Genomic DNA, 26,110 nt, shown 5'->3' with positions numbered 1-26,110 from the left:
CTTTTCCTCAACCTCGGTGACAATGTTCCCCCTCACATCCAACAAAGGATGGAGATTCTCCCTGGCTCTTTTTTTATTGCTAAAGTATTTGTAAAAACACTTATTATCTCTTGCAACAGTGGCCAGACTGAGTTCTAGCTGAGCTTTTGCCTTCCTAATGTTCCTTCTACATGACCTAACTAAATCCCTATACTCTTCTTCAGTAGCCTGCCCCTTCTTCCAAAGGTGATAATGGACTAATGTTCATCAGTGGGCTAAGATAGGCAAATGGAAGATAAGCTAAAAATGGATATTGTTATAAATTCACTCATTTCATGTTTTTGTTAATTTTATTGCTGTTTTAGGCATGGAGAAAAAAGGCTGGTTGCTTTTTCTAAGTTACAATACTATGAAATTTACAGCTGACTGTTCAAAGGTAGTCAAGATCTAATAACATTACAGGACAAATTCTGTTTCCCATAGGAAAAAAACCTCTCTTGCTGTCATTTTGAGGACAAACTTCTCAAATGCAAGATGACAAGATGAAGGGTCAAAGAGTGAAATGGGGTGTAAAAGTGTAAATGGGGCTACATCAGGCTGGTGGCCAGTCACCAGTGGTGTTACCTCGGGGCTCAATTTTAGGGCCAGTGCTCTTTCATATTTTTATAAATTATCTGAATGCTGGATTCAAATGTACATTAAGGAAGTTTGCTGATGACACTAAACTAGGAGGAGCTGTGAATCCCCTTGAGGATCAAGAGGCCTTACAGAGATCTGGATAGACTAGAGAGCTGGCAGTCATCCACTGTATGACATTTAACAAGAGCAAGTGTAGGATTCTCCACCTGGGACAGGATAATCCTGGATATACATAAAAACTGGGAGACGAGAGGCTTGAGTGCAGCCTTGCAAAGAGAGATCTGGGGTTTTGGGTTAATGCCAAGTTGAATATGAGTCAACAGTGTGCCCTGGCAGGCAAAAGAGTCAGCCATGTCCTAGGGTGCATCAAGCACAGCATAGATAGCCAGTCAGGGGACGTGATTGTGCCACTCTACACCACACTGGTGTGGCCCTACCTTGAACACTGTGCACGGTTTTGGGCACCTCAATATAAGAAGGACATCAAACTATTAGAGTGCATCCAGAGGAGAGTAACCGAGACGGTGAAAGGTCTCAAGGAAAGACTTACAAGGAGTGGCTGGTTGTTCAGGTGACTTGCTTTGTTCAGCTTAGAGAAGAGAAGGCTGAGGGGTGACCTCATGGCAGTCCACACCTTCCTCAATGGGAGCAGTGGCAGGGGAGTTGCTGATCTCCTCTCTTTGCTGACCAGCAATAGGACACAAGAAAGTGGAATGAAGCTGCATCAGGGGAAGTTCAGACTGGACATGAGGAAAAGGTTATTCACTGAGAGGGTGGTTGGTCACTGGAACAGGCACCCCAGCTGGAAGTGGTCACAGCACCAAGCCTATCAGAGTTCAAGGAGCGTCTGGACAAAGCTCTTAGTCATATGGCTTAGTTTTAGGTAGTCTTGTGAGAAGCAGGTAGTTGGACTCGATGGTTCTCATGGGTCCCCTCCAACTGGAGATATTCTATGATTTCACTATAAAGCTTCTTTCCTGTATCCATATTTCCTCTGAAGAGCTCCATAAGCAAGCAAGTGTACAGTATGATGGCTCTCCCACAAGTATTGCATAAAAAGAAATGGACTTTCAAAGATCCTGTTATTGATTTCTCCTGACATCACAGATAAATACTGGGAATCTACCACAGTAATCTGAACATGCCACACACGGCTGCAGAGCAACGCCCACTATTTATTGGTGAATTTCGAGTCCTGAGACCAAAACTCAGTAGAGAAGGACCTAATCAGAGGTTCAGAACTCAGCTGTTCAAAGCTGTCAGTAACTGTGCACTGCCATGCTCTCTGACCTGGAGCAACAGTACACAGTACTCACTCCTTAGTATTAAGAACTAAAACAGAAGATTTACTGTTATCGAACTCACAATATAATCTTCCTTGGTGATTTTATGACTCGTGCCTAGGACATAAGGAGATTGACCTCACTATCCTGAAAGCTGGATACTTAACAGTTTCTGGTTTCAATCTGAGCAAGACCTAGACAAGCATCGCTAGGCAAAAATACATTTTCAACTAATTCAAAATTAACTTTCTAAACAATCTTTTAAATGGCAAGAGAAAACACATTCCAATACACTCAGATTATATAAAAGACAGTAAATTCCACAATAATCCATCAACAATACTAAAACTATAGCTCCTTGCAGAGCTGCACCCTCGTTTCCCATTGTGGAAGCCTATTTGTCCCTAGAGAATGGACTGCAGTGTCAGTGGAAGACCTGAGCTTTCCAAACACCATCTCTCTGATTCTGCACCCAGATTTGCTTCACAGAACTTAAGGGGACATTTCCAGGTCTTTGCAAGCTCTTCTAAATCATGAATGTGCACTGTACATTGCTTTTTACTCAGCCACCCTCTCATATGAGTAGGCCTGGTCGATATCTCACGGACCATGCTGGGCCATGTATCACACACATGGGACTGGACTAATGCCGCTGCCTACAAAATGTTCCTCCTAAATGGTCTTTCAAAATGAGGACCCCACCGTGAGGCAGAGTACTACAGTACATCACCGAGATTCCTCTCCTGCTTTTCCAGCATCATGTGAACTTCAAAGCAGGGGATATATTATAATGCAGCGCTGTAAGTGTGTAAGATGCTTGTCTCATAGCTGGGGGCTGGATACCGGATCAAACATTTGTCTCATGCTAAGGAGGCAAGACTTGGCTTATGTCCTTTCTTTTAAGGCCCCTCTGAGCAGCAGAGACATAATTACCACTGATGTGAATCCTATGCTCTTTACACAAAAGGTGACAAATGAGAAAAAATGTGGGAATACAGCAGAACAAGAGGGAAACAACGAAGTGTATAGCAACATATACACCTGCTGACAGAAGATTTTTAATTGAATAAAATAATAAAACTACTCATCAAAGTTAGATATATTCTAGCAAGTCTGAACTTGCTGGCATCTAGATGTATTTCCTGCTCAAACGGGAGTGACAAGTTACTTTTTCATGGATGGCAAAAACGATTGAGCCCATGTATTTCCACAGCATATTGATGCATGGGTTTTGAACAATAAGGGCCCCAACCATTTATATGTCCATCTATACAAAAATGCCACTGAGAGCTGGATCCCTCACTCAACTAGAACATTCCCTCTGTTGCAGTGAAGACAGTCACAAATGTTTTCTTTAAAAACAAATGTATTTACATAATAAAACTATAATTTAATTACCTCTGGGGTGAAAATAATTAAAATAGCAGTCAGATTAAAATGAAACCATCTTTATAACTTTTCAGCAACTTCCAAATCATTCTTGTGTTCAAAAATATTTTCACTGCTGTTACTACAAGTAATGTCCTGAATTACCACATCAGTGATACCTACAGTTTATCCACCATGATATGCATATGGTTTGACCACTTTGTGTATGGGGTATTCCCTTGCTACTTTAATCTCTAGTTCATACAGAAACTGGGAGAGTCCAGAGAATTTGAAAACATGTGACAATGTGGTTCCAAATCAGAAAAGACTATACTTTCCTTTTCTAATGCACTAAACTTCTAGTTGATAGAAGCAAAACTGGTGCTTTTAAACCTGTCTGTATACCCATTCAAGTCCTCTTGCAGTTGATACATATAGCGTGTAAATGAGGACTTGTATGATGAAATCGTAATAGAAGTGCAGTCATAGTCATTAGAAACTACCTTGTCATTTCAAAGCACTGTGTAATGACACTAGAACTTCACAGGACAGGATCAGATCATTATTTTAATTTTGAATAAATATTTATCCTTAGAAAAGAGATAAGAAACATTGTGGAAATAAAAATTTCCCATGCCAAAAGATGAAACCTATGTATTTTCTCCCTCTCAAATAAAGAAGACCTAGCCTCACCCTTTCTGACTAAGGAGCTCTAAAACCTAAGACAGCTAGGTTAAAAAAAAGGATTTGTTTTGCAGGCAACCATTTAAAACAACACAAAAAGTGTTAAAAGAGTCAACAAGCTAGGTATCAGGATGAATTCTCACACCTATAAATACATCTTTGACGGCAATTCTCTGTCAGTACTGCCTATTTTTATGACTGTGATGTTAATACACTTTCTACAAACAATTTCTCATTTCTACCTACTGCATAATTACAGAAAATATGCCTCCAACATCATTACAGATAGCTCTTAGAGCTGTTTAGCTAGAAAAAGGATATTTTCTTCACACAACACTCAATCAGTACTTAGAATTTACAGCATTTTTTTCTAAAATATACAATGCCTAAATGGCAATTTTCTTTTACTGTTTATTCAGAAATACCCCACTGGCTATGTTCATTCTTAGACCTCCTTTATTCCTCACATAATCATTCAAGCATGAAAGGCAACACATGCATAATGGCAAATGAAGGCAAACTGAAAATCAGACCAATGTTCTTTGGAATCCTTAGGTGTAATTATAAAGGAACAGCTACAAATGTCTACAAAATGAGAATAAGTGACACATTTAAATTTCCTTAGCAAATTATAGTATGTCCTGCCACAGTCTGTGTAAGAGAAGTTTTGAAGGTTAGTCAGATTTGCAGAATAACTGAATCATTAACCACAGTCTAAGTAGAAAAAAAGCAAAGAATTTTCAGCTGTAGTTAAAGATGCAATGCTTTCCCTGGGCAAGTGTGTAATACATGAATGCAGTCATGCCCTTCTGTAAGTAGGGATGTTCGTATGTAGATTTTGGTTGTTGTTAGTTACACTAGCCTTTTATGTCCCTTCATGTAGCTTTTATTCACATAAAATAAACTCCTGGTTGTGCCTGATCTCAGCTAAGCATAAGTAAATGCTTTATTTTGTGTGAGAGTGAAAAAAGGAGTGACAGATCACGTATCATTCGCTGTGCAGACTTTGTATTCATTAGAAGAGCCACAATCAATAAGAACCAAAGGCAATTTTTCCCGAAAGATAATTATGCCCAGCATCACTCGTGTTCAGGAGTCTGACCACCTTTCATTTATTAAAGAGAATCACCTTTGAAAGTTTAAAAATTCCTAATCTAAATTTGGCCTCACATAACACATGCTGTACAATGCCCCTGGTTTATTTTGTTATATAAAAGTATACTTTTTTCTCTCATGGTTACTGTTAAATTGTGTAAGTTGCCTAAGTTTCAAATGCAGAAAAACTGCAAATGTCAAACTGACTTTGACACTTTTCACATTTCATAGAGCAGTATCTTCTGGGTTTTGGGGGGCAGGTGTTGTTTTATTAAAAGAGAAACTACGGAAGCCACTAGTTTCTTATACAGAATATGTTCTTTTAGTTTAACAAGAAAAACAGAATTCAAACCATTGTTTTTAAGTTGCCATTTCACATTAGAAAACTCCTTCCTTAACTTTGTGCACATTATGCATAGTATTATTGAGGTTATAAAATCTCATCTAAGAGATTCTGAACTCTTGTATCCAAAGACAGACTTCCCAAACAAAATCTTTAAATATAGACACAAATAGACAATAGATGTGAGACCTAAGCGAGAAGAAAATTTCTGTAAAACTGTATATTCACAATATCAAGGAATACATACATTTTAAACGCAAAATAAACAAAGCATTGGTTCAAAAATGTTATGCCTAACAGATATACACAAAGCAAAGATGATCACAGCGTAAGTGAAATTCCATCCCTAAATCATTCTGTTCTGTGCCTGTGCTTATGAGATCTTCTGTCAGGAGCTAATCTCACGTGACAGGCCTGATCCAAAGCCATTTGAAGTCAATGGAATGTCTCTTCCTGACTTCAGGGAGCTTTGCATCCAGCCCTTATAAACTTCAAGAACAATACAGTTCATAGAATGTTGTTTTAAGAGAACAATAGCTGACTATTGTCTAAGCAGAAAAGAATGTTAGCTTCAAATGAAATTTACCTGCAGTAGGAGATTTGTGTTAGGTTTGTTTTGTGATTGTTTTTTTATGCACATAACACAGTTAAACCTTTCCAAAGTGAGAACATTCCATTTCTCTAATGGAAGCCACAGAAAATCAAAACTGTAGTCAAACACTACAAAGAAAAAAAAAGGTGCAATTTTGTATGTAGCAAGTTTTGTTCTTCTAAAGAAAGAAAAGATCCGTTTTAAGCCCTCAATTAATTTGAGGTTTTCTTAAACAGCTGCACGTTAAGGACATCACAGAACAAGAGGTTTCTAAAATATATCAGACATTTCTACAGTTAGCAAACTAAAAGGTAGATTAAAAAAACTAGTCGTGTAAGCAAGGGGGTGGGCTGACAGGAAAAGAAGTTTCTGGGTTTTCTTTTTTAATGAAAACCCTGATTCTCTACTGACTGAAGTCAGTTTGAAAGCTTGACCTGACAACTACTACACTAGATAAGGTGACCCAAGTCAGACTGTTATTTATTGTTTGAAAATAATAACTGAACTGTAAGCCCTGAAATAGCAATTAACAACATCGTAAAAACAGGTGAAAGAAAAGTCCCATTGCTGTGGCTCCTCTCTGTTTTGGAAGAAAAATGGGGCAATGACAAAGCAGACGAGTACAGAACCTGATGCTGATCCCATGTACACTTGTACAAGTAAATTTACGCTGACGAAAAAGCAAATCAAAATCAGGTCCACCATGTCCAAGTTCCCCAAGGCAGCAGAGAAGGGTGGTTCTGACTTCGTCACTCACACATCAAATCAACTCACTACAGCTATTTTAGTTACCTCGTGTGGAGTTGAAAACACAGAAACTTCCAATTAAGCACAAATATTCTGGAATGTCCCCCTTTGGAGATTGATTCTATGTTTCATAGTGAAAGAAAGGTATTACATCCTAAAGACTCTTTTTCGTAAGACATAAAAGCCCTTGTTAATTTGCTTTGTAGTTGGTTCAACATGTTTAACAACAAACACTGACATTACTGTCATTATTAGTTAACAATTTTCAGAAGGGTCTATGAGGTGTTATATCAAAACCAAGGTAGCTCGTACTTCAAAAATTATACAATGCACAAGAAAAAAGCGTCAATTTCTCCAATGTATAGATGCTTTACCATCTGCCTCCTTCATCTAAGCTTCCAGTATCCACAACTAAAAATAAACAATTCACTTTATAAACACACCCAACCAAATTGCTGATTTTTTAGGCTGAGTGGATGAATCAAATACAACTACAATTTTCATTTCAGGCCACTACAAAATTATGTTGTTTCTTTCTAAATTAAATGAAACAGTATTTCTCAGCTCAAACAGCATAACTTGTTTTGGTATCACAAATATCTCGTTACAGTAATTGTCAAACAGCCCATGTGGTTTGATGCAAAACCAGAAACCATTTCATTTGGGTGTTTTGCATTTTTTCCTCCTTGTTGCTATTAAATGCATTTCTGAACTGAAACATTGACCTAAAATGAAAAATCAAACTCTTATGTAAAAAAGTCAAAAGAATACACAGACTTTAGCTTTGCTTTTCATTAATACTTTTTTCTTCTGACATGCACAAGTTAATGAATTGTTTTGTTCCCTCCAGAACTACATTTTGGGTAAATACACCATTCATCTATTCTGTTAAGCCTTATTTAGCCATGTGTCTTTGGTATCAAAGCATTTGCTTTCCTAATTCTACCCTATTCTCTCCTCTTTCTACACAGGCAGTTGGGACACAAACTGCGCACTAGCTGAATATTCTGGCTGGTATCCTGATCCCCTCAGACCTGATCTGCTCCCTTTTACTCCGTTCTCGTCGCTTGCTGCTGCTGCTGCTGCTGCTGCGGCTGCGGCTAACACTTCAGTAGCCTTCAGGGGACCTGGGTTTCCAGTTACCCCCCTGCCGTCTCTGAGCATTCCCAGGTGCTGATAATCTTTTCTCTGTATTGTTGCTGCTGCTTCTCCTTATTTTGGTAGACGCTACAGCTTTGCAAGTTGCAAGGACCTTACCTCCAAAACCCTCTTTGTTGCTCTGTCTGTGACCACGTTGGAAGCAGGGAGTGATGGATATTAGGGAAGCATGAGCCTCCCCTCGCTGTCTAGCAGCGTGGTCTGCAAAGAAAGATAGAGATGCTGCTCTTTCCTCCTCCCCCCCTCTCTGTCCCAGCTTCCTCCTCCCTCCTCCTTTCTCCCTCCTTCCCATCCACAAACTCTAGTTCTGTCTGTGCTTCAACACAATACGCTACCTCTCAGCACCAGCTACCTAAGGTCAAGAATATAACCCCCTCACCCTTCCCCCCTGCCTTTTCCTCTCCAGCCTCATGCATCCTCACCCCTGCTTCCCACTGAATATGGTATCTTCCCAACTAGACATGCCTTATTTGGCTCTAGGGTCTAAAGCGCAGACAATTTCAGCAGCCCGAGGAGAAAAAGAGTTATAAAATAGAAGATGCACAGGGAAGACCAGGGATATGAAGGGGATGTGCAAGTCTTCTGGAGGAACTGGAAACTTTGGGTATTTATCTGTGTGTGAAAGAAACCTAGCCACAGTAGCCAAAGCCTGCCACTTGGAGATTAGTTTAAAAGATCTGTACGGATTAAAGAAAAGTGCCCTGGATAGCTAGTTATCTCCCAAATCCAGCTTACCTATTGTTTGTGCTCTTTGTTTCTCGATCCTTACCCTAAATAGCTTTTTTTAAAAAAGCTTCCAAACTTTTCCCCTGCAAAGCCAGACTTAAATACCAGTATAATCTGATGATGCAATAGTGAATGAAAGTGAAAAAGTAACCAGTGGTATTTTTAAAGATTATGAGCTATAAAATAACCACCTTTAAAATCATGGCAAACACAGGCACAAGTCCTCTGACTTTTCAGCTTGAATGACAAATGTGTTCAAGTGGTCTTTTTCCACTTCCAGCGGTTATGATGACCAGAAGCACCTTCGGCTGACCAGTAGGCAGCTTCCAAAAATCACATATAATTACAACTAGCCAGAGTGTTCTTCTTAAAGGGCTAATTTTAGACACGTGACAAACCAGTCCTTCTAAAGTGTTTGTTTGTTACAGAGACTATGGGGAAAGGTAGGTAATGCTGAAGATCTTTAAAAGATCTTGTCTGCTTAAGGTTAAACACTTCAGTTAAGTGGACAGGATCTCCCTCTGGAGGCCTTGAGAGGCACCTGACTCTCTCCAATGATGTATAAAGATGTATTGGGCACTTACTTCACGAGGTCTGTTTGACTGGCTGCCTAAAACTAAGCAGCAAGTTAGGTATTGCAAGGCCAAGGCCAGACACAACGACGGTGTAGTAATTACAAGTTATCTTAAAACTTTAGAAATCCTAGCCCATGTTTCTTCATTGCTGGTGGCCTCACAGGGCAACTTGGAGGCGTGACACATCTAAGGTCAGCAGAAGGTGGTCCACAGGGCAGAGAAACAACTGCTCAGATTCCTTGGATCCTCTCGCAAATAGAAGAAAGATACCTTCTAAGGGGGCTCTTTGAGCATAACAGCAACATCCGCCATATCAAAACAATCTATTGATCAGTCTTTGCAAAACGCTTGATCAATTTGAAAAGAATCAGAACATAGTCTTTATCTTCATTCAGTGCCACAAGCTCAGTAACTAGTGCAAACATAGATTTGATCCAGCTGGAGAATGATAACCTAACGACTGAAATGAAATTAAGGCACTAGTCTATTTACTCTGTCATAATCACCTCAATCATTTTGCCCAGAAATGAAGACTTAAGAAAAAACTATAATCCAGTCTTGCCAAATCTCATACACTCAGCACATGGTTCAATCGAGCAGCTTCTTCCACGTTCTCCTCTGCAGCAAGACCTGTATCACAGCATGGTGTTCTATCCCCTCTCCCTCTTGAAGGCACAGCAAGGGAAGCTCTTGGCAAGTTGTTTAAACTCAACCAAACGCACCTGACACTTACATTCAATACTTAGAAATGAGCTACAGTGTTGTGCTGCAGCAAAAGGGCGTGCTACCTATTTTCATGCTCAAAAGACTTCCACTTCAGCATGTCTCACCTAATTTAAAGAACCAAATTAATCTCATGTCTCAAAACCAGTGCAGAGCTTTTTTTAAAAACTCAACGCAAAGTAAAGACCTGAACGACTGGATTACTTTTGACAATTAGCCAGACTGCCAACATCAAGACTTTCCTTCCTGAGTTGTGGGCTGCAATATGCTTTTTAAGATCTAGTGTCATCTTGCACTATGTACGGAAATATTTCCTACCAACCTTCAGTACACACATTACTTTCCAGTAGCCTTTACCAACCCAAAAGGACAAGAGTACCACTCCTAAGCTGTAACAGAAAGTTGCTCGTGTGTGCAACAAAGTTTTCAGATCAGAAAAAATCATGACAGCAACAATCTCTGGCTAAGTATGAGTAATCATCTGAAACTGAAGCTGTTCGTGCTGCAGTTGGTGAGAGGACTGTCAGAGCTCATAATTCGAATGAGTTACTATTTTAACAACAGGTAAACTTTAAAAATAAAAAAGGTAAAAAAAAAAAAGGAGAAAGGGTCAGATTTCTCATATCTTTTGGTGCTAAAAGATATCTATGAAATCACCTAAATGAGTTTTCTAGAACACTCCAGAAATGTCACATGTCAGCACAACTTCTGAAGATCAGAACTCTTTCCTGAGGGTCAGCAAAGGAAGCTTGAGAATGGATAGGTCATTTGGAAGTAACATATCACCAAGACCAGAGGTTTTTTACCCAAATACGAAGTTGATGAACTACTAGCTATAAGGCAAGACATGTAACCTATAGCTTAAACCAACTTCAGTACCAGAAGAGTGGTATCTGCGTGGGTCACTAATGACTTACTGATGGGCTGACCTCTCAGCATATTTGCCAATCATCTGGAGAAGGAGGTGAGCACTGCTGTAACAAAGCTTGATACATGGTACAGGGCAGAACAGCGAAATGACAGAAAATTATTCAGGGTACTCAAGTATGGGCTGTGAAATGTTGCAGGCATATCTCATAGTAGTGGATGATTGAAAAATTAAGTACTAGTAAATGAAAAACAATGGCTGTGCAATAAAAGAACTGCCTTGTAGCTCTAGCAAGCCATAGTGGCACTCGAGGCAGGAAGAAGTCAGAAGCAAGATGCTGACAGTATGGATCCTCTATAGAGATTTTGGGATCAGTAAAAACCATAGGCAGCTGACCAGAAGAGTTTCCTATCCAGAGCATGGGCGAAGAAAGAATGGTATGAGGCTGCTTAGGCAGAAGGCAGCAGCCACCAGCACCAGTCAGGGAACTAAAGCTGGGTCCAGCTCTGCTCTGTCTCTCCAGTGCAGAAGCACACCATTGGCAATGGACGTGTTAGTGGCACGAAGTGAGATCTTTTCCCGTCACCGCAGACAACTCTTTCTCTTTCAACCATTGTTTTTGCCAACAGCAACAGCCACAGAATCAGACAATCCCCAAAATACTTCCTCCTTGCTGCACGCATTTGTCCAAGTTCAGGGAAGTAACTCAGCACAGAGAGAATGGAGGGATGTTGCTTCCAAAGCCACACTTCACGATACCACCTTTTGATGCTCTTTTTTTCTCTGCTCTTCCTGCAGCTGCTGACTGTATGTGCATAATGATGGACTCTTACTCACTTAGTAAAGAGGTCTTTGAGCTTTTGAGGCAGTTTTCTGAAAACATCGTCTCAATACTCACTAGGTGTCGAAACAGCAGACACAGTGTTAGGAAAAGAATAGAGAACAAAGAAGAAAATACCAATTTGATACTATATTAAGTCTACACTTGTAGACTTCTTGTATACTGCCTGCATATCTGGTCCAGGTTCATAGCATAATCCAGGTTCAAAGGGACCACAGGTGGTGTCTAGCCCAATCTCCTAGCCAAAGAAGGGTCAGCTGTGAGATGAAGCCAAGTTGCTCAGGACTTTATCCAGTTCTGGCTTGCAAACCTCCGAGGACAGAGACTACACAGCCTCTCTGGGCAGCCTGCTCCACTGCTTTACTGTCCTCACACTGCTGGGGGGGGAGGGGGGGGGGGCAGTCTTTTTCCCTTTCCTTCTTTTTCCTTTCAAATTACAATTTTCTTCCTTTCAAATGTCACAACATTTGACAAGGCTGTAGCAGAACAGAAAAGCAACACGGAAGAGTGACCACAGATTTGAAATAACTTCTGCACAAAACAGATTACATAGGCTGGGAGTCTTCAAATTGGAAAACAGGTAACTGAACTGATAAAGATCTATGAAGTTGAGTATATGGCAAAAGCGAGCCTGTGTGACCTACCATAGGTGGTCCTACTCTGGCAGGGGGATCGGACTAGATGATCTTTCAAGGTCCCTTCCAACCCCCAACATTCCATGATTCCACGACCTGAAACAAAAATAATCTGGTTTTTCAAACAACTTTAAATTAAACTGTAGAACTCGCTGCTGCAGAATGCAACAGCAGCCAAAACTATCAAAGGGTTCAAAAACGAATTCAGTGAACACATGGGAGTTTGGTCCATCAGTGGGCAGCTCAGATGCAGGCTATTGGCAGGACAGGAATTCTCCAAACTCTTTATTACAAATGGATACTCCAGAGAGGGCACTATTTCAGACTTCTGTTTCTTAAACTCCTCCTGAAACTGGATGTTCCTACTGTTCATTTTCATGGACAGAATATAAACAACAAACTTTGGCACCACCTACTCTTAGGAAGCAAAGTTTATAATTTCTTTTCTGGATTACAGGTACAAAAAGTAGGAGCTTCAGTTTCTGTCATGTACCAAAACCTATGTCTCCAATATGATGCCACATCCATGACTTCTAATTTTATTTCAGGTGTGCCATTCAGGACGTCACAAAAGAGAATGCCGTGCTGTTCAGGGCTGATTAACTGACTTGATCTTCCTCATACTCATACAACAAAGTAAAGAAATAAGAGATTTGCCTTCTTAAATTAATGGATGACTATTCACCATGTATACAGGAACAATTTTTTTCAGTCAGATTAAGCTGAGCACATCAAGAAAGACTGTACTATCACCAGAAACAAATTTAAATCATTACCTTTTACAGCATAAAAAATTGCATAATAATGTTCCACACCTTTACGCCTATTTGTTACACAGTGGTGAGGAACTTAGTAGGACCTTAGGGAGCTAGGAAGTTTACACAGACAGACGTATTAACACACAAAAATATGGATGATTCTATGATTCTACGTAGTTTAAACAGATACTTACAGCTTGTTCTGTCTTTCACGGTTTTGTACCTTTGCAGGAAGATGTTTCCTCTGGCTCATTTTTTCAACAGTACATATGCACCTAATGGAAGATCCAGTTACAAGATTATTATCATTAAAGGGAAGATTGCATTTGATACACGATTGTACAGATTTTTACAGAAGGCCCCTTGACTTTAGCTGCAGTATGCTGGAACCACTAAGTACATAAATAAAGTAAATACATATTATATAAGGATATAAAGGTACCTGTCAGGTGATATAATTCCCAAATTCAAGATTACATGTATAGCCTAATAAATATTAATATGACATTAGTGCAACAAAAAACAAAAAAAAAAAAAGGAAAGTAATGGCATTCAAACCAAACTTTTAAATATGATAATGGCAATATAAAAAACTCACAAAAAAATCCTATTTTGCTTGAAATTCAAACCTTGCACCAGTACAGGGCTCCATGAGGTTCACCAGAAAAAAAATTTACAAAACAGTCTTAATTTCAGCTGCTCAAAATAAAAACCCTACATGCCTAAGCAGTGCAGAGTAAAATATTAAATTACACAAGTGAAGCATTTTTAAGAAAATTATGTTTTGACTTTCACATATAGTCCCTCAAAAATTTTAACGAAACCACTGTTCTAGTATGTATTAATGTTAAAAGTTCAGATTTAGGAAATGGAATTATTGCCCCCTGGTGGCAGATTAGGAATCAATGCAACTGAAGAAAATAATTTCAGATAAATAAGTAAATCTTCCGTTTTAAGAATCATGTCTCGTACAATTAATGTCTGGAGATATTAAAAAGAATGCACAGCCTTTTTCATATGTAATAAGATAACAGTAAATGGGGTATAATTTACATTTGCACCTACAAGAGTAATAAAGGATGTGGGATAAATTTAATTATCAGCTTTATAAAATGTAAATAATAACACAGTGGAATCAAACTCTTTGATCAACAGAATGCCACAGACAAAACTCCTGACAGTCCAGTCAGTTACTTCAAAATCTAATTTTCATTTGAAAGAATAATTAGGCTTTATGATTTTCATGTAAATACAGAAAAATCTTCCTGAATCTGAATCCATGTGGGGCTTTTCTTCGCTCAGTTAGATACATCAGCAGCCAAGGACAGAGAAGCACAGAAACAACAGAATTTGATCTTATGACTGGCTAGATCAACAGCATAGTTAAATGTTGATGCAATGTTTTCCACATGGGTTAATACAGAAGTTCATGTATCCTAATCCTCAAATTATGAGTCGTTAGCCTCCCTCCTAATATCTGATTACCCAACAATCATCAAAATCCTATTCAATGATTTTTATGCTGCATGGCACATTCCTTACATTACTCCAAACTAAAGTGGCCCAAGACATCTATTCCAAACCATTTTGCTGTTCCAGCTGGAAAAAAACCTGCTTTATCACAGTGGGATTATACAATCTGTGATTACAATGGCAAGATATGTCTTCCAGTTAAGAGTATAACAAAGGGGGGGAAATATTCATTCCTTACAGGATTACATTTATTGCCACAGAGTAGTTAGCAAGGATCACATTGCCCGTACAAAACCTACCGTTTTTACGTTTCAGTGATATATTGCTTCCATGACAGGAAAACATTTTGAATCTGCAGCAGTTTAAGCTCTCCTTAGAATACTGACAAGCAACATTTGCATGACGTCTTTAACTGCACAACTCAAAGCTTTATGTCTCCTGAAACACAGACATCATGTCTTTGAGGAGCTGTAACACATTTTTCCCTTTTTTTCTTAGAAATCGGTTAGAACATGAGAAGAAGCCACCTTAGTTCTACACACCTCTACAGGGACAATTATTACCATGTAAGTAATTGATTAGAAATTGGTTACTATGAAGAAAACTCCATCCTCTATCCAGTCATCTGATATGTATCAGTGGTGACATAAGCTACTCAAAAGGAAGGTCTAACCTGAAGGGATATGAAACAGCTACTAATTCAAAATAAATGCAGTTTTTTATTCAAGATATTATTTGACCTGTCCAGGCTGGCATATTAGAATATGAATGAAGTTCTTCATGGCTTTGAATTCCTCATACCAGACTGGCAGTTTTGCACAATGTTCAATGAAACTCATATTTCTCCAGAGCACATGCCCTGAGGACAGGGAAGGGAAGTGACTGCAGATTTCACCAAAGGCATAGGTGGGTGAAGCAAAGAAGTTCACAAATTCTTTAAGCAAAATAACTCCATGACAGACTTATCTGTTGTAACATATGGTAAAGGACATTAATTGCCATAAAGAGCAATCAATCAACAGATTGGCTATCTAACAAGGAGTTGTGTTATAAAAAAATGGTTTTGTCTGACAAACAGAAGTAACCTACCAAATTGGATGTTTTGAGGTTACTGATGATGCTGACAAATGGACAAGGCAACAGTCAGGACTTGTAAAAGGTTATCAGAAGTGTGAAAGAAAGGGCAGAAGCAATGGAGCTAAGATCTGGGAAGGGATCCGGGACCTCTTGCTGGGAGGTAACTGGACAGGCTTAGGTCAGACAAGCCACATTCATTTGCTCTCCTCTGGCCCTAGAGGAACATACTGCATCCAGCTCTGGAGCCCCCAACATGAGAAAGACATGGAGCTGTTGAAGCGAGTCCAGAGGAGGGCTACCAAGATGGTCAGAGGGTTAGAACACCTTTCCTACGAGGACAGGCTGAGAGAGTTGGGTTTGTTCAGCCTGGAAAAGAGGAGGCTCCAGGGAGACCTTATAGCAGCCTTCCAGTGCCTGAAGGGGGCCTACAGGAAAGGTGGGAAGGGACTTTTTACAAGGGCCTGCAGTGACAGGACAAGGGGTAATGGTTGGAAGCTGGGAGAGGGCAGGTTTAGACTAGATACAAGGAAGAAGTTCTTCACCCTGAGGGTGGTGAGACACTGGAACAGGTTGCCTAAGGAAGCTGTGGCTGCCCCCTCCCTGGCAGTGTTCAAGGCCAGGTTCGATGAAGCCTGGAGCAACCCGGTCTAGTGGAAGGTGTCCCTACCCATGGCCATGAGGTTGGAACTAGACGATCTTTGAGGTCCCTTCCAACCCAAACCGTTCTGCGACTCTATGATACCTAGTCCTTCCTGCAGTTCTTGACATGGGCATGCGATCTTTGTCTCCCTAGTGACGTACATGGCTTTGGCCCTCTTATACTAGCAAGTCATGACAGCAGCAGATTATTTGGCAAGAAACCAATACTCATTATTCTCGCACCTATTTGCACGACGGTGCTTGGGTGGGGCGCTCTCTCCTGGCTCATACACGGAAGGAAGAAAAAACTCCCTCCTTGCAGTAACCAAGGCGGTGAGAATTCCCTCGTTTGAACCCGCTGCAGTGCTTCAAGGATATCCCCTTGCCGGCTGCACCCCGCGGGCGAGACGAGGAGGAAGGGGGCGAGCAAATCCTGTTCTCCGCCACTCCGGGAAGGTGATGCGAGCGGAGGAAACGCCAACCCGGGCCATTCCCGGCGGAGTCCCCCTCCTCCCGGCGCTCGTAGGACGGGACACCAGCCGGCCGCGCTGAGGGGGCGCTGGCAGGGGCGGCAGGGCGGGAAATCTGCGGTGGGCGGGAAAGCCGCGGTGGGCGGGAAAGCCGCGGTGGGCGGGGCGGCGGCGCGAGCGCGCCGCAGGGGCCGGTGGGTAAGGGAAGCGGCGGCCTCGCCGCCCGGGGGGGGGGAGGGGGGAAGGTCCGTCGTCGTCACCTTCGCCCGCGCCGCGGCTCTGGCGGGAAGGCGGGGGGCGGGCGGGCGCGTGCGCACGGGCCGGGGAGGGGCGGGGGTTCCGCTCTCCCGCCCAAGCGTCCGCTGGAGGGGGGTCTGGGGGGGGGGCGGAGGGGAGCGGCGGCCATCGCGGGCTGCGGGGAGGGCGGGAAGGCCGCTGCCGCCCCCTCCTCCCGGGGGTGGGGTGGGGTGGGGATGGCGATGGCGGCGCCTTCTTCCGACATGGACTCGCAGGCTCGTCGTGAAGGCCTCTGAGCGCCCTCCTTCCGCCGCCTCGCCTCAGGGCGGGAGGCCTCCCGCTAGGCCGCGGCCGGCCGGCCGGGCGGGCGGAGGAGGGGCCGGGGCAGGGGCCGGGCGAACATGGCCAGCCCTGGCAAGTGGGAGCGTCTGAGGCCGCTGCGGCCGGACACGCTGCGTGTGAGTGAGGTATACGGCGGGCGTGGAAGGGAGGCGCTGCCCGCGGACGGGGGAAGGGCGGGGCGGCTGCAGAGCTTTGCTCCCACCGCGGGAGGTTTTAAGGAGATCCTTCCTCTCGCCCGTCAGGCAGGAGATCGCCGACTTGGAAAGATGTGGCAGGCCTAGCCAGAGCGGTCCGCGAAAGGGGCGATGTGATGCTGCCCGGGAAAGGAAACCAATGATGTTGTAGTGCAAAGGAATGGTTTTCTTAGCTGTGTTACCTGTAGCCTCTTAATCGAGTTAAATTGGTTGTAGCTATGTTTGAAAAAAAAAAAAACAACAGACTACAATTGTGTATTTTGTTCTTTTTTGAACATCTGTGATGTTCAGCTAATCTTGTATGCGGCTTCCACCACTACTTTTAGTAATGTTATGAGGTAGCTAACAAAAAACAGGCCTACTTTTATTTTTGTGAAACTTCCTAAAAATGCTTGTTTTTATTAACCTCGACTGTTGGCCTAAATGTTACTCGGTGGTATTATCTTAAAGCTGTGAAAAAGTTTACATGAGTTTTTACAGTGGTAATTGGAAAGCTGTTGTTATTAGAGATGATATTTGTAAGAATCAAAGGGTGTTGGGCACAGCTTCTTTACGTAGATGTTTAGACAAGTCCACCAGAGTGATGCTTTCCTGAATCTGCTTCTCATAAACAGGGAAGTCAAGGGTGTGGTGATCATTAGCAGCCTTGGCTGTAACAGCCATGCAACAGTGGAGCTGAAGACCCTGAGTGTAGTGAGGAAGGCCAGTAGAACAGTACTGAACCTGGACTCCAGCTTATTCAGGCAACAGATAGTTGAGATTTTAGGGGAGGCAACTTTGAAAGCTGGGGGAGCCAAAGAGGTGAAGGTCTGTAAGGACAGGGACATTCCATCCTGATACTCATGACAACCAGTGAACGTGTTGAGGGATGGGCACAGCTATACCTGCACGCCAGGGAGAGCAAAAAAGAACATGGGCAGGAGGTGGAAACAAGGAGAGGCTATAAAGGAGGATAAAATACGTTGTCTGGACATGTAGGTATGATGCTAGAAAAGCCAAAGTTCTAGTGTTGAAACTAGCAAGGAATGTCACGGGTGACAAGAAGAACTTTTTACTGCTACATTAGCATTGATGTGGGCAGCGGGGAATGTGAACCTGCTGCTAAATGGAGCAGGTGATTTTGGAAGAGCGGACACAGATAAGGCTGAAATACTTGGCTTTCTTGCACAGATCCTCAGAGCTGATGTCCCCTAGTCTTTGTGCCTAAGCGACAGGATTCAACGAGAGGAACACCCAGCAGTGGAAAAGTGTCAAGTTAGGAATCTCTTGAGAAATCTCAACCCAAAGAAGTCCATAGGACCCACTTGGGGTGCATGCTGAGAGAGCTGTCATTGTGAGGTTGCTCTCAAGATCTTTGAGAGGTTGCGGAGGTCAGCTACAGCTTAGTCAGCCTCACTTCAGTCCCTTGGAAAATCATGAAGCAAGTTCTCTTTAAAGTTCTTTCTAGGCCTGTGAAGGAGAAGGCAATTGGGAATAGCCAATGTGACTGTACTTGCAACCTGATTGATTACCTTAGGTGATGAAATGACTAGATCTGTAGATCCAAAGCCATGGATGTTATCTACGATAGCTTTAGCAGAACTGTTGAAACAGTCTCCTGCAGCATCGTCCTCTTTGAGTTGGGATGTTACAGATTGTAAATGATTAGATGAATAAAGAAAGAAAAAAAAAAAATAAAAATGCCCTGGCTGGATTGTCAGGCTCAGAGAGGTTCATACTTTAGGATTAATGAGCATGTATCCCTTCTCGCCAGTGACACGCCTTCACAGTAATAGCTAGTGAGTTGTCAGCACTCTGGCTGTAGCATCTGGAGTTGATTCGGGGATTTCTTCTGGAGAAGCTTCCTGTGTAGATAGAATTTTATGTTGTTATTTTTTGTTTTTTATTTTTTCCCCAGCCACCAATGATCAACCTGAATGTGGATGATGATGTACAGTTTGTTAGAAGTAAGTTTCTGTGTTCCATGTGTGAAGATTATTCTCGAAGTATTTCATGCCTTTTTACAATGCTGCGCACATGCTGTAAACAAATGAGAAATTGTTGTGTATCTAATATAGGCAGAACAGGAGGAATGCACACTAAATGAAATAACAGGTATGAAGCAACACATTCTTCATATTTTTTCCTCTTTAAGTCTGCTGCAAGTGTACCTTCCCATGCTATAAAGAAAATAATGTATGGGAAAAGTGAGTTAGAGAAAACTGGAACATCGTACTGGCAAATGTTGTTTTTCAACTGGTATTAACAAATGTAAATACCAGATTGAGTGAATTTGCATTGTTTTTTTGTTTTTTCTCACCAATTGAGTAGTCTCACACATCTCACAGTAACACAGTCCAAAACAGAGTTGTTGAACCTGTCACTTCGTGGTAGAGAGTGCACAATCTTGTACCCGTGGAACGGGTGTGACATGCTACAAGTAAAAGTGCATGTCTCATTTATCCTGGGAAAAATACTGAAGTTCGAAGTAGAGTGTTTTCTAGGGAAGTTTCCTTACACACGCGCACATGTTCTCTTCAAGCATTCGACTGCAGTATTGCTCAGTGACACAGTTTGATTGCATGTGAAATACTTGGTTTGCTTTGCAGGAGAAAAGACAAGTGACAGCAGGGTTTGACAGTCTTTCATTGACTGTAGTATCAGATGAGTGCGTGTGTTCTGCCTCTCTTGTGCCTCAGAAATACATGCTTTTTTTTTTTTGCTTTATGCACATATAAATAACGATGTAAAGTTAAACAAGCTGTTCACCAGTAACTTTGCTGCTGCTTCTGCAGTTATGCTGGTAATGGATACACATAGCACAGGGATCTCTTAAACCTGTGGTGTCCTGTTTATAGATCTTTAGATCTGTAGATCTTTGTTGCATTAGTAAATGAAACAATGGCATGCCCAATTCTTTTTGCCCTGAGGCCAAATAGTACAATCAGAATTTGTCCATATATTTAAGGTCTCATACTCCAGAACAGATTGGTCACATCCAAGCTGAAACAGACCCTGAAGCAAGGCTAACTCCTGAGCAATGCCTGAATGCTCTTGGGGAGATCTACTGGTTAATCTGGCCCAAAAGGATGTGGAAAAAAATTTTTAAGTGTTCTGGAGCAGATGATAGAGCTGCAGTTCTCTGGCAGTGCCCTGACACTAACTATAGTTAACGGAAGGTTTCATTGGTTTTCATTCAGTAGCCTGAGCTCATGTCCTGCAGAACACACAGTAACACAACTATTAGTATCCGTGCCAGCAGTCTGAAGTCACAAACATGGAAAGCATGAAGACGTGTGCTTGCTATTAGGTGCAGTCATGGCAAACAAATGAAGGTAGATATAGTTAACAGACTTTACGTGATGCTGTTGCAGTGTCAGTGTTAATAATTGCAGTGCTTTCAGACTTCTTTCTTCATTGTTACTTCATCACTATTGATTTTTTTAAGGAACTTGTGTAGTAGTTTACCCTAAATATTCTATCAAAACTTTACAGGAAGTCTGAAAGTCAAAAAGCCTCGATTTGATGCATCCTTGGTTTATTTGACCCGAAGATTCATGGATCTTGTCAAAACAGCTCCAGATGGTGTCCTTGATTTAAATGAAGTAGCAACAACGCTTGGAGTACGAAAACGAAGAGTTTATGACATCACCAATGTGTTGGATGGAATCCACTTAATTCAGAAAAGATCTAAGAATCTTATCCAGTGGGTGTGAGTTGGCTTTGAAACTCCTAATTTCTGAAACAATAACACCCAACAATGTCAAGTAATGTTTATAACTTTGAGAGTATTTTTGAGCATATTGAATTAACTTTAATAGATAAGAATATTTTAAGCTCTTCTGTATCCTTAGGCTGTCTGATTTACGTAGTGTATTAACAAGTATCAAGTGCAAAAGCGCGGTGAAGTGCATTTCAGTAAAGGATGCCAGAGTTCCTGGTTGTTTTCTATTAGTATGCTTCATGTTCAGTGAACAGGCTCTTATTTATATAAACGTACCAGACAACTTTTATGTCCTTCTAGAGGTTCTGATCTTGACCAAGTTGTTGGAAAAGCACCAGAGCATCAAAACCTTAAAGATGAACTCTCTGACTTGTCAGCCATGGAAGAAGCTCTGGATGAATTAATCAAGGATTGTGCTCATCAGTTATTTGAACTAACGGATGACAAAGAAAATGCAAAATATCCTTTTAACTCTTGCATTACTTTAACATGTGGTTTTGGTTGCAAGTACTTGGGTATCTAGTAATAAGTGTAAGCTGACACCACAGGTGTGCAGCAATACTTCATAATGCTTTTTTTATAATGGGAAACTTTTTGGTTCTTTTATATTGGTGTGTACTAGTCACGTGTCCTGCTTTGCACTGTCATGTGCGCGCAGGGGAGTGCTGCTTGTGTGACCTTTGCACTGCAGAAGAATGTAAGTGGGGCAATAATAGCCTTAGTACTCTGACCATCACCTTGTTCTCTCCACTATAGACTTGTCTCGGGGGCAGGTCTTGACCTGTCAGTGAGATTTGAGTTGCTTAGTGAGATGAGAAAGAGGACCCAAAGCAGAGTCCCAGTGGCCTGTTGCCAAGAAGCTGTAATGGGATGTTGGTTGTGTCCTGACAGTGCTTTGTCTCTTGAGGGAGGCTCCAATGCAGTCCCATCTTTCAGATGGTTTTGATAATAGAAAAGGGCTTATAACATGACATAAACACTGGATTTTGGCTTTGAGTTACAGTAGGATATTACTTAGCTCCCTTGTCTGCAAGAATGTTAAAAGTCTGTGCTCAAATGAAATGTGCCCATTTTCTGTACGATATCAGGAAAACTTTCCATTACACCTTACCTGTTCTGGTTAAGAAAATAATTCTATAGTTTTCCAGGAAATTACTTGCATGCATAATTATTACAAAACAAGGAAGTAGTTTCTCAAGGACAGTGTTCCCTCTGCTTTGTAGACTTATGACAGCATCTGTGAAAACTGTTTATCAAATGTGTTTGTTTTTTAATATTGACTATCTCTGATTTTTAAAAAGCTTTTTCCTTCCTAGCGATAATAATTAAAAAAAAGGGGGTTCTGCTTGTTAGCTTTGCTTAATTTTACAAAGCTGGTATTAAAGTAACCTCAGCTGAACTATTTACCACTTTTCTTAAGTTGGTCTTCTGCTTCAAAATGTCTTAGCATCATAGTCTTTGCTTCTGGCCAGTAGCAAATTACTTTACAGAATCCTTGACCAATGTATACACTAGCTTACGTGACATATCAAGATATCCGTAGCATTCAGGCATTTCAAGGACAGATAGTGATTGCAATCAAAGCTCCAGAGGAAACCAAATTGGAAATACCAATTCCTAAAGAAGTAAGTTCTATACATTGCTCTCTTAAGGGAACAAAAGTTCTCAAATTTTATTTTTGCAGCGGTAGTCAGTAACTGACTTCCAGTTTCTTAGTCATGTATAGCAAATATTGGTACTTCATTGTTCTTGTGTTCCGCTAAACAATGCTGCAGGGATAATAGTCTAAAAAACTTATTTTCAGTATTTTTCTGTTTACCTAAATTATTAAACAATAAACATGTCTGAGCTTTTGTTACTTGGTTTTGCTAGAGGGAGTGGAACAGCTGTAATAAATGTTACTTCTTTGCACTATCAGTTTGTTTGATAATTTACTAGGATAATGGAACTTCCAAAGAGCTGTTAATGTTCTTATACTAAAATCTACAAAAATTGTAAATCTAACCAAAGCAATCAATAAGCATGATTTGATAACGAGCTTAATAGTGTATAATGCTGTCTTACTGCTTAACAAGGAGACAGCTGTTGTTCCTGTGATATTAAAGTATGAAATGCACGGTGTGGTTCACAAAGGAAAACATTTTGGCACTCTAGTACATCATGTCAAGATGGATTTTTCCTGGAGATGGGGAGCTGTGCCCTGTCTGCACCTCATGGCACAATGCCCATCCTCCATTCAGGTCGTACAGAGGAGCCATAGCTTTGCCCTCTGCACCCAGTCACACTGTACCTGTGTCAGGGCCTATGTACTGGGAACCCACTGTTTATAGTAGTGCTGTGAAAGAGGGGGAATACTGGAAGTAAGCTTAAGATAACAAATGGGGCTTTAGTTCTGTTTTGCTTTTGCATGTGTATCTTTTTATAATGTTCTTAATTATGTAGTCATCAAATTTGCCTTGCTGTGTACACAGAAAGGGAGGTGATACCGTAGGAAAAAGAGTTATGAATCCGTAGAACCAGAAGATTTAGATCCACTGCATAGGTCTCCAGTGGTTTCACTGGTAAAAGGAGCTGGCTCACCCTGTGGAGATAAAGAAGATAAGATTTCAGAGGCTTCCTGAAGCACAAGAAGGCAGGATTTTAAAAGCTGTATTTTAGGGAGAACAGAATCTTCTTTCCATTGTCCATTAAATTTTATTTGCTCTGTGTCTTGCAATGTGATGTCTGCTGGAGGAAAGCAGGAAAAGTAAAAAAAAGGTTTGGTTGCTTTGCCGTATCATTAATGCTGCTTTGTGCTCTGATCCATTTCCTGATCCATGGTGTTGACTTGTCAAGTTTTGTATTTTGTTACTCTTCCTGAATGAACAGTAAAACTTGGTCATATATCTAAAGGTCAGTCTAAAGACTAACAAATCTAAAGATTTGTTAAGTGCATGTTCATCAAAAATAAAACCTCATTAGCTTAATGGTGCTTAATTGGCCTATCAATCTATATAACAGTCATAGTTTATGTAGAACTGGTAACACAGTTTTAAATAGGTATGTCATTCCTGTATTTGTTCTGTTCTTAATCTATTGGCTTTAAAATATGTGCAAAACTAGATAAACTGATGTGTAAGTTCTGCTCTTCGGTTTATATGCAAGTTGCTGTTTTATAGGATTGCATAGAAGTACATGTGAAGAGCACAAAAGGACCCATTGATGTGTATCTGTGTGAGGTGGAACAGGAGAAGTCAGGTGCCAAAACTTTTGAAGAGATGGATACTGTCCCTTCTGAAACTGAGCCTTCAGTTCCTCCTGATGAAGGTAGCATCTTCCGTTTACAGATTTAACCGAAGTATTACATGGGGATAAAGACAGTCATGCCAGTCTGATAAAGTGCAAAACTGTACAAGTGTAACTTTATGGGCATAGTTTGTGGGCCCAGATGTGTGGGAGTATAGGCAACGCCTGAGAGAGGGGTCTGTGCTGCTGCCTTACCTCGTGACAGCAGGAGGTCAGAGTCCGGCACCTGCGCACGTCGCGAGGCGCTCTGCTTCCCTGACCCTTCCCTTCTGCTCGTGACTGCTTTCCTGCTGGAGCCGCGCTCCGCTGCCAGAGCAGTGTGTCGCTGCTCGGCGGAAAGGGTTGTCGTGAGGGTGACGGTGCCGTTTCCGACATGAGACCATGCTGCTCTGCTCAGTACTGCCCTGTCTGCGGGAGGGCAGACGGAGGAGGGGATGCATTATTTTGGTCTCCTAAAACAAGATCGGCTGCAATACAGTCGCTCAGGAGCCCCAGTGCTGCAGGAGTTGTGGTTTAAAAAGAAATGTGGTGGGAATTGCAGTAGCTCAGAACACAAGAGATAAATTATTTTTTAGCAGTGCTGCTTTATAGTTGAGGGGAAGAGTTAACTTTTTAATCTGGGCATTTTTTTTTTACTTCATTTTCTTGTGAAATGACTGAGAATTTTATTTCCTACAAAGACAGTAATTGTGTTCCCTTTTTTTTTTTACTTTCCTTTCAAAGTGAGATCTCCGGGGGAAGAAAAAAACAAACCACCTGAGATGGCAGATTAATTACAAAAATCTAATACAGAATGTAAATATCTGTGATATAGAGCTTTTCCAAAGCCGCTTGGATCTGCAAACTTACTAACCAGAAATGTTCCAAAGTGTTTTAAATTTAAAACAGCAGTGGGTTGGTTGAGTGCTGTCACAGGAACAGGATTGCTTATCTTCCCACGTCGAAAGATGGCAGTTCCTAGAGTTGCTTTTAGGAGCTTTGTTTTCATAATTGCATGTGATCTACAGAGCTTTGGGAAAATGGTATTTTTAGCTTATGAAATAATTTTAAATGATGGAAAACACAGACAATTACTTCTAAAAATGAAGATTTGAAAACTATTTCTGGAATGATCTGCAATCCTTATGAGAATGTATATAATAAAAGCACTTTTCAGTTCTGAGGCTGCACTACTACTAAGCAGAATTGTCACATGAGTGTAACAAAGAACTGGTGTATCAGAAGCCTTCACTAGAGGGAAGATGTAAATATCATGAGAGTTATGCCTTACACTGTGTAGATGCTGTTTGCATTGTTTGCATCCAGCTCTGCATGAACTATGGTATCAACACTGAAGTTAAATAACTGGGCTTTTTGTATATATCTGTATCATGTCTAGGTAGTTACTGATGTAGATTTATTGAGATGGTTTGCATTTCTGCCTTTGTACAGCAAAGAAATAAAATAAGCTTATAAAAATAATAAATAGTCTAATTGGTCAGTGTAATGAAACATGTTGTCTTTGTCGGAATTCACGGGGTAACTACAAACGTTAAAACTGATGCGAAAATTTTAAATCTATTATATGTGGTGCTGGCAGGTAGTTCTGATTCTTGTGATGCTACAATACCGTAGGAATTTTCAGAAGAAACATGACCATCAATAACTACTCAAACCGGTCCCTTCCAGTTTCTAGT

General features: G+C 41.1%; 1 protein-coding gene across 2 annotated transcripts; it reads left to right on the top strand.

Moving 5' to 3' along the window:
- The first annotated feature begins 17,311 nt into the window (after positions 1–17,311).
- On the top strand, positions 17,312–25,893 carry E2F6 (E2F transcription factor 6). 2 transcript variants are annotated; one of them, XM_086461584.1, is made up of 7 exons: positions 17,312–17,368; positions 19,344–19,392; positions 20,921–21,137; positions 21,450–21,608; positions 22,660–22,774; positions 24,308–24,455; positions 25,158–25,893. In XM_086461584.1, exons 1-7 carry the CDS (start codon positions 17,312–17,314, stop codon positions 25,205–25,207), a joined length of 795 nt encoding a protein of 264 aa, XP_086317710.1. In that variant the 3' UTR covers positions 25,208–25,893. The 2 variants fall into 2 exon arrangements, with proteins under 2 accessions (XP_086317710.1, XP_086317709.1); XM_086461583.1 differs by having other exon boundaries at positions 17,312–17,377.
- Positions 25,894–26,110: the final 217 nt, after the last annotated feature.

This window comes from Leptosomus discolor, chromosome 2 (genome assembly GCF_034619465.1).
Source record: "Leptosomus discolor isolate bLepDis1 chromosome 2, bLepDis1.hap2, whole genome shotgun sequence".
Taxonomy (NCBI): Eukaryota; Metazoa; Chordata; class Aves; order Leptosomiformes; family Leptosomidae; genus Leptosomus; species Leptosomus discolor.
This window is presented reverse-complemented; position numbering and strand designations above follow the sequence as displayed.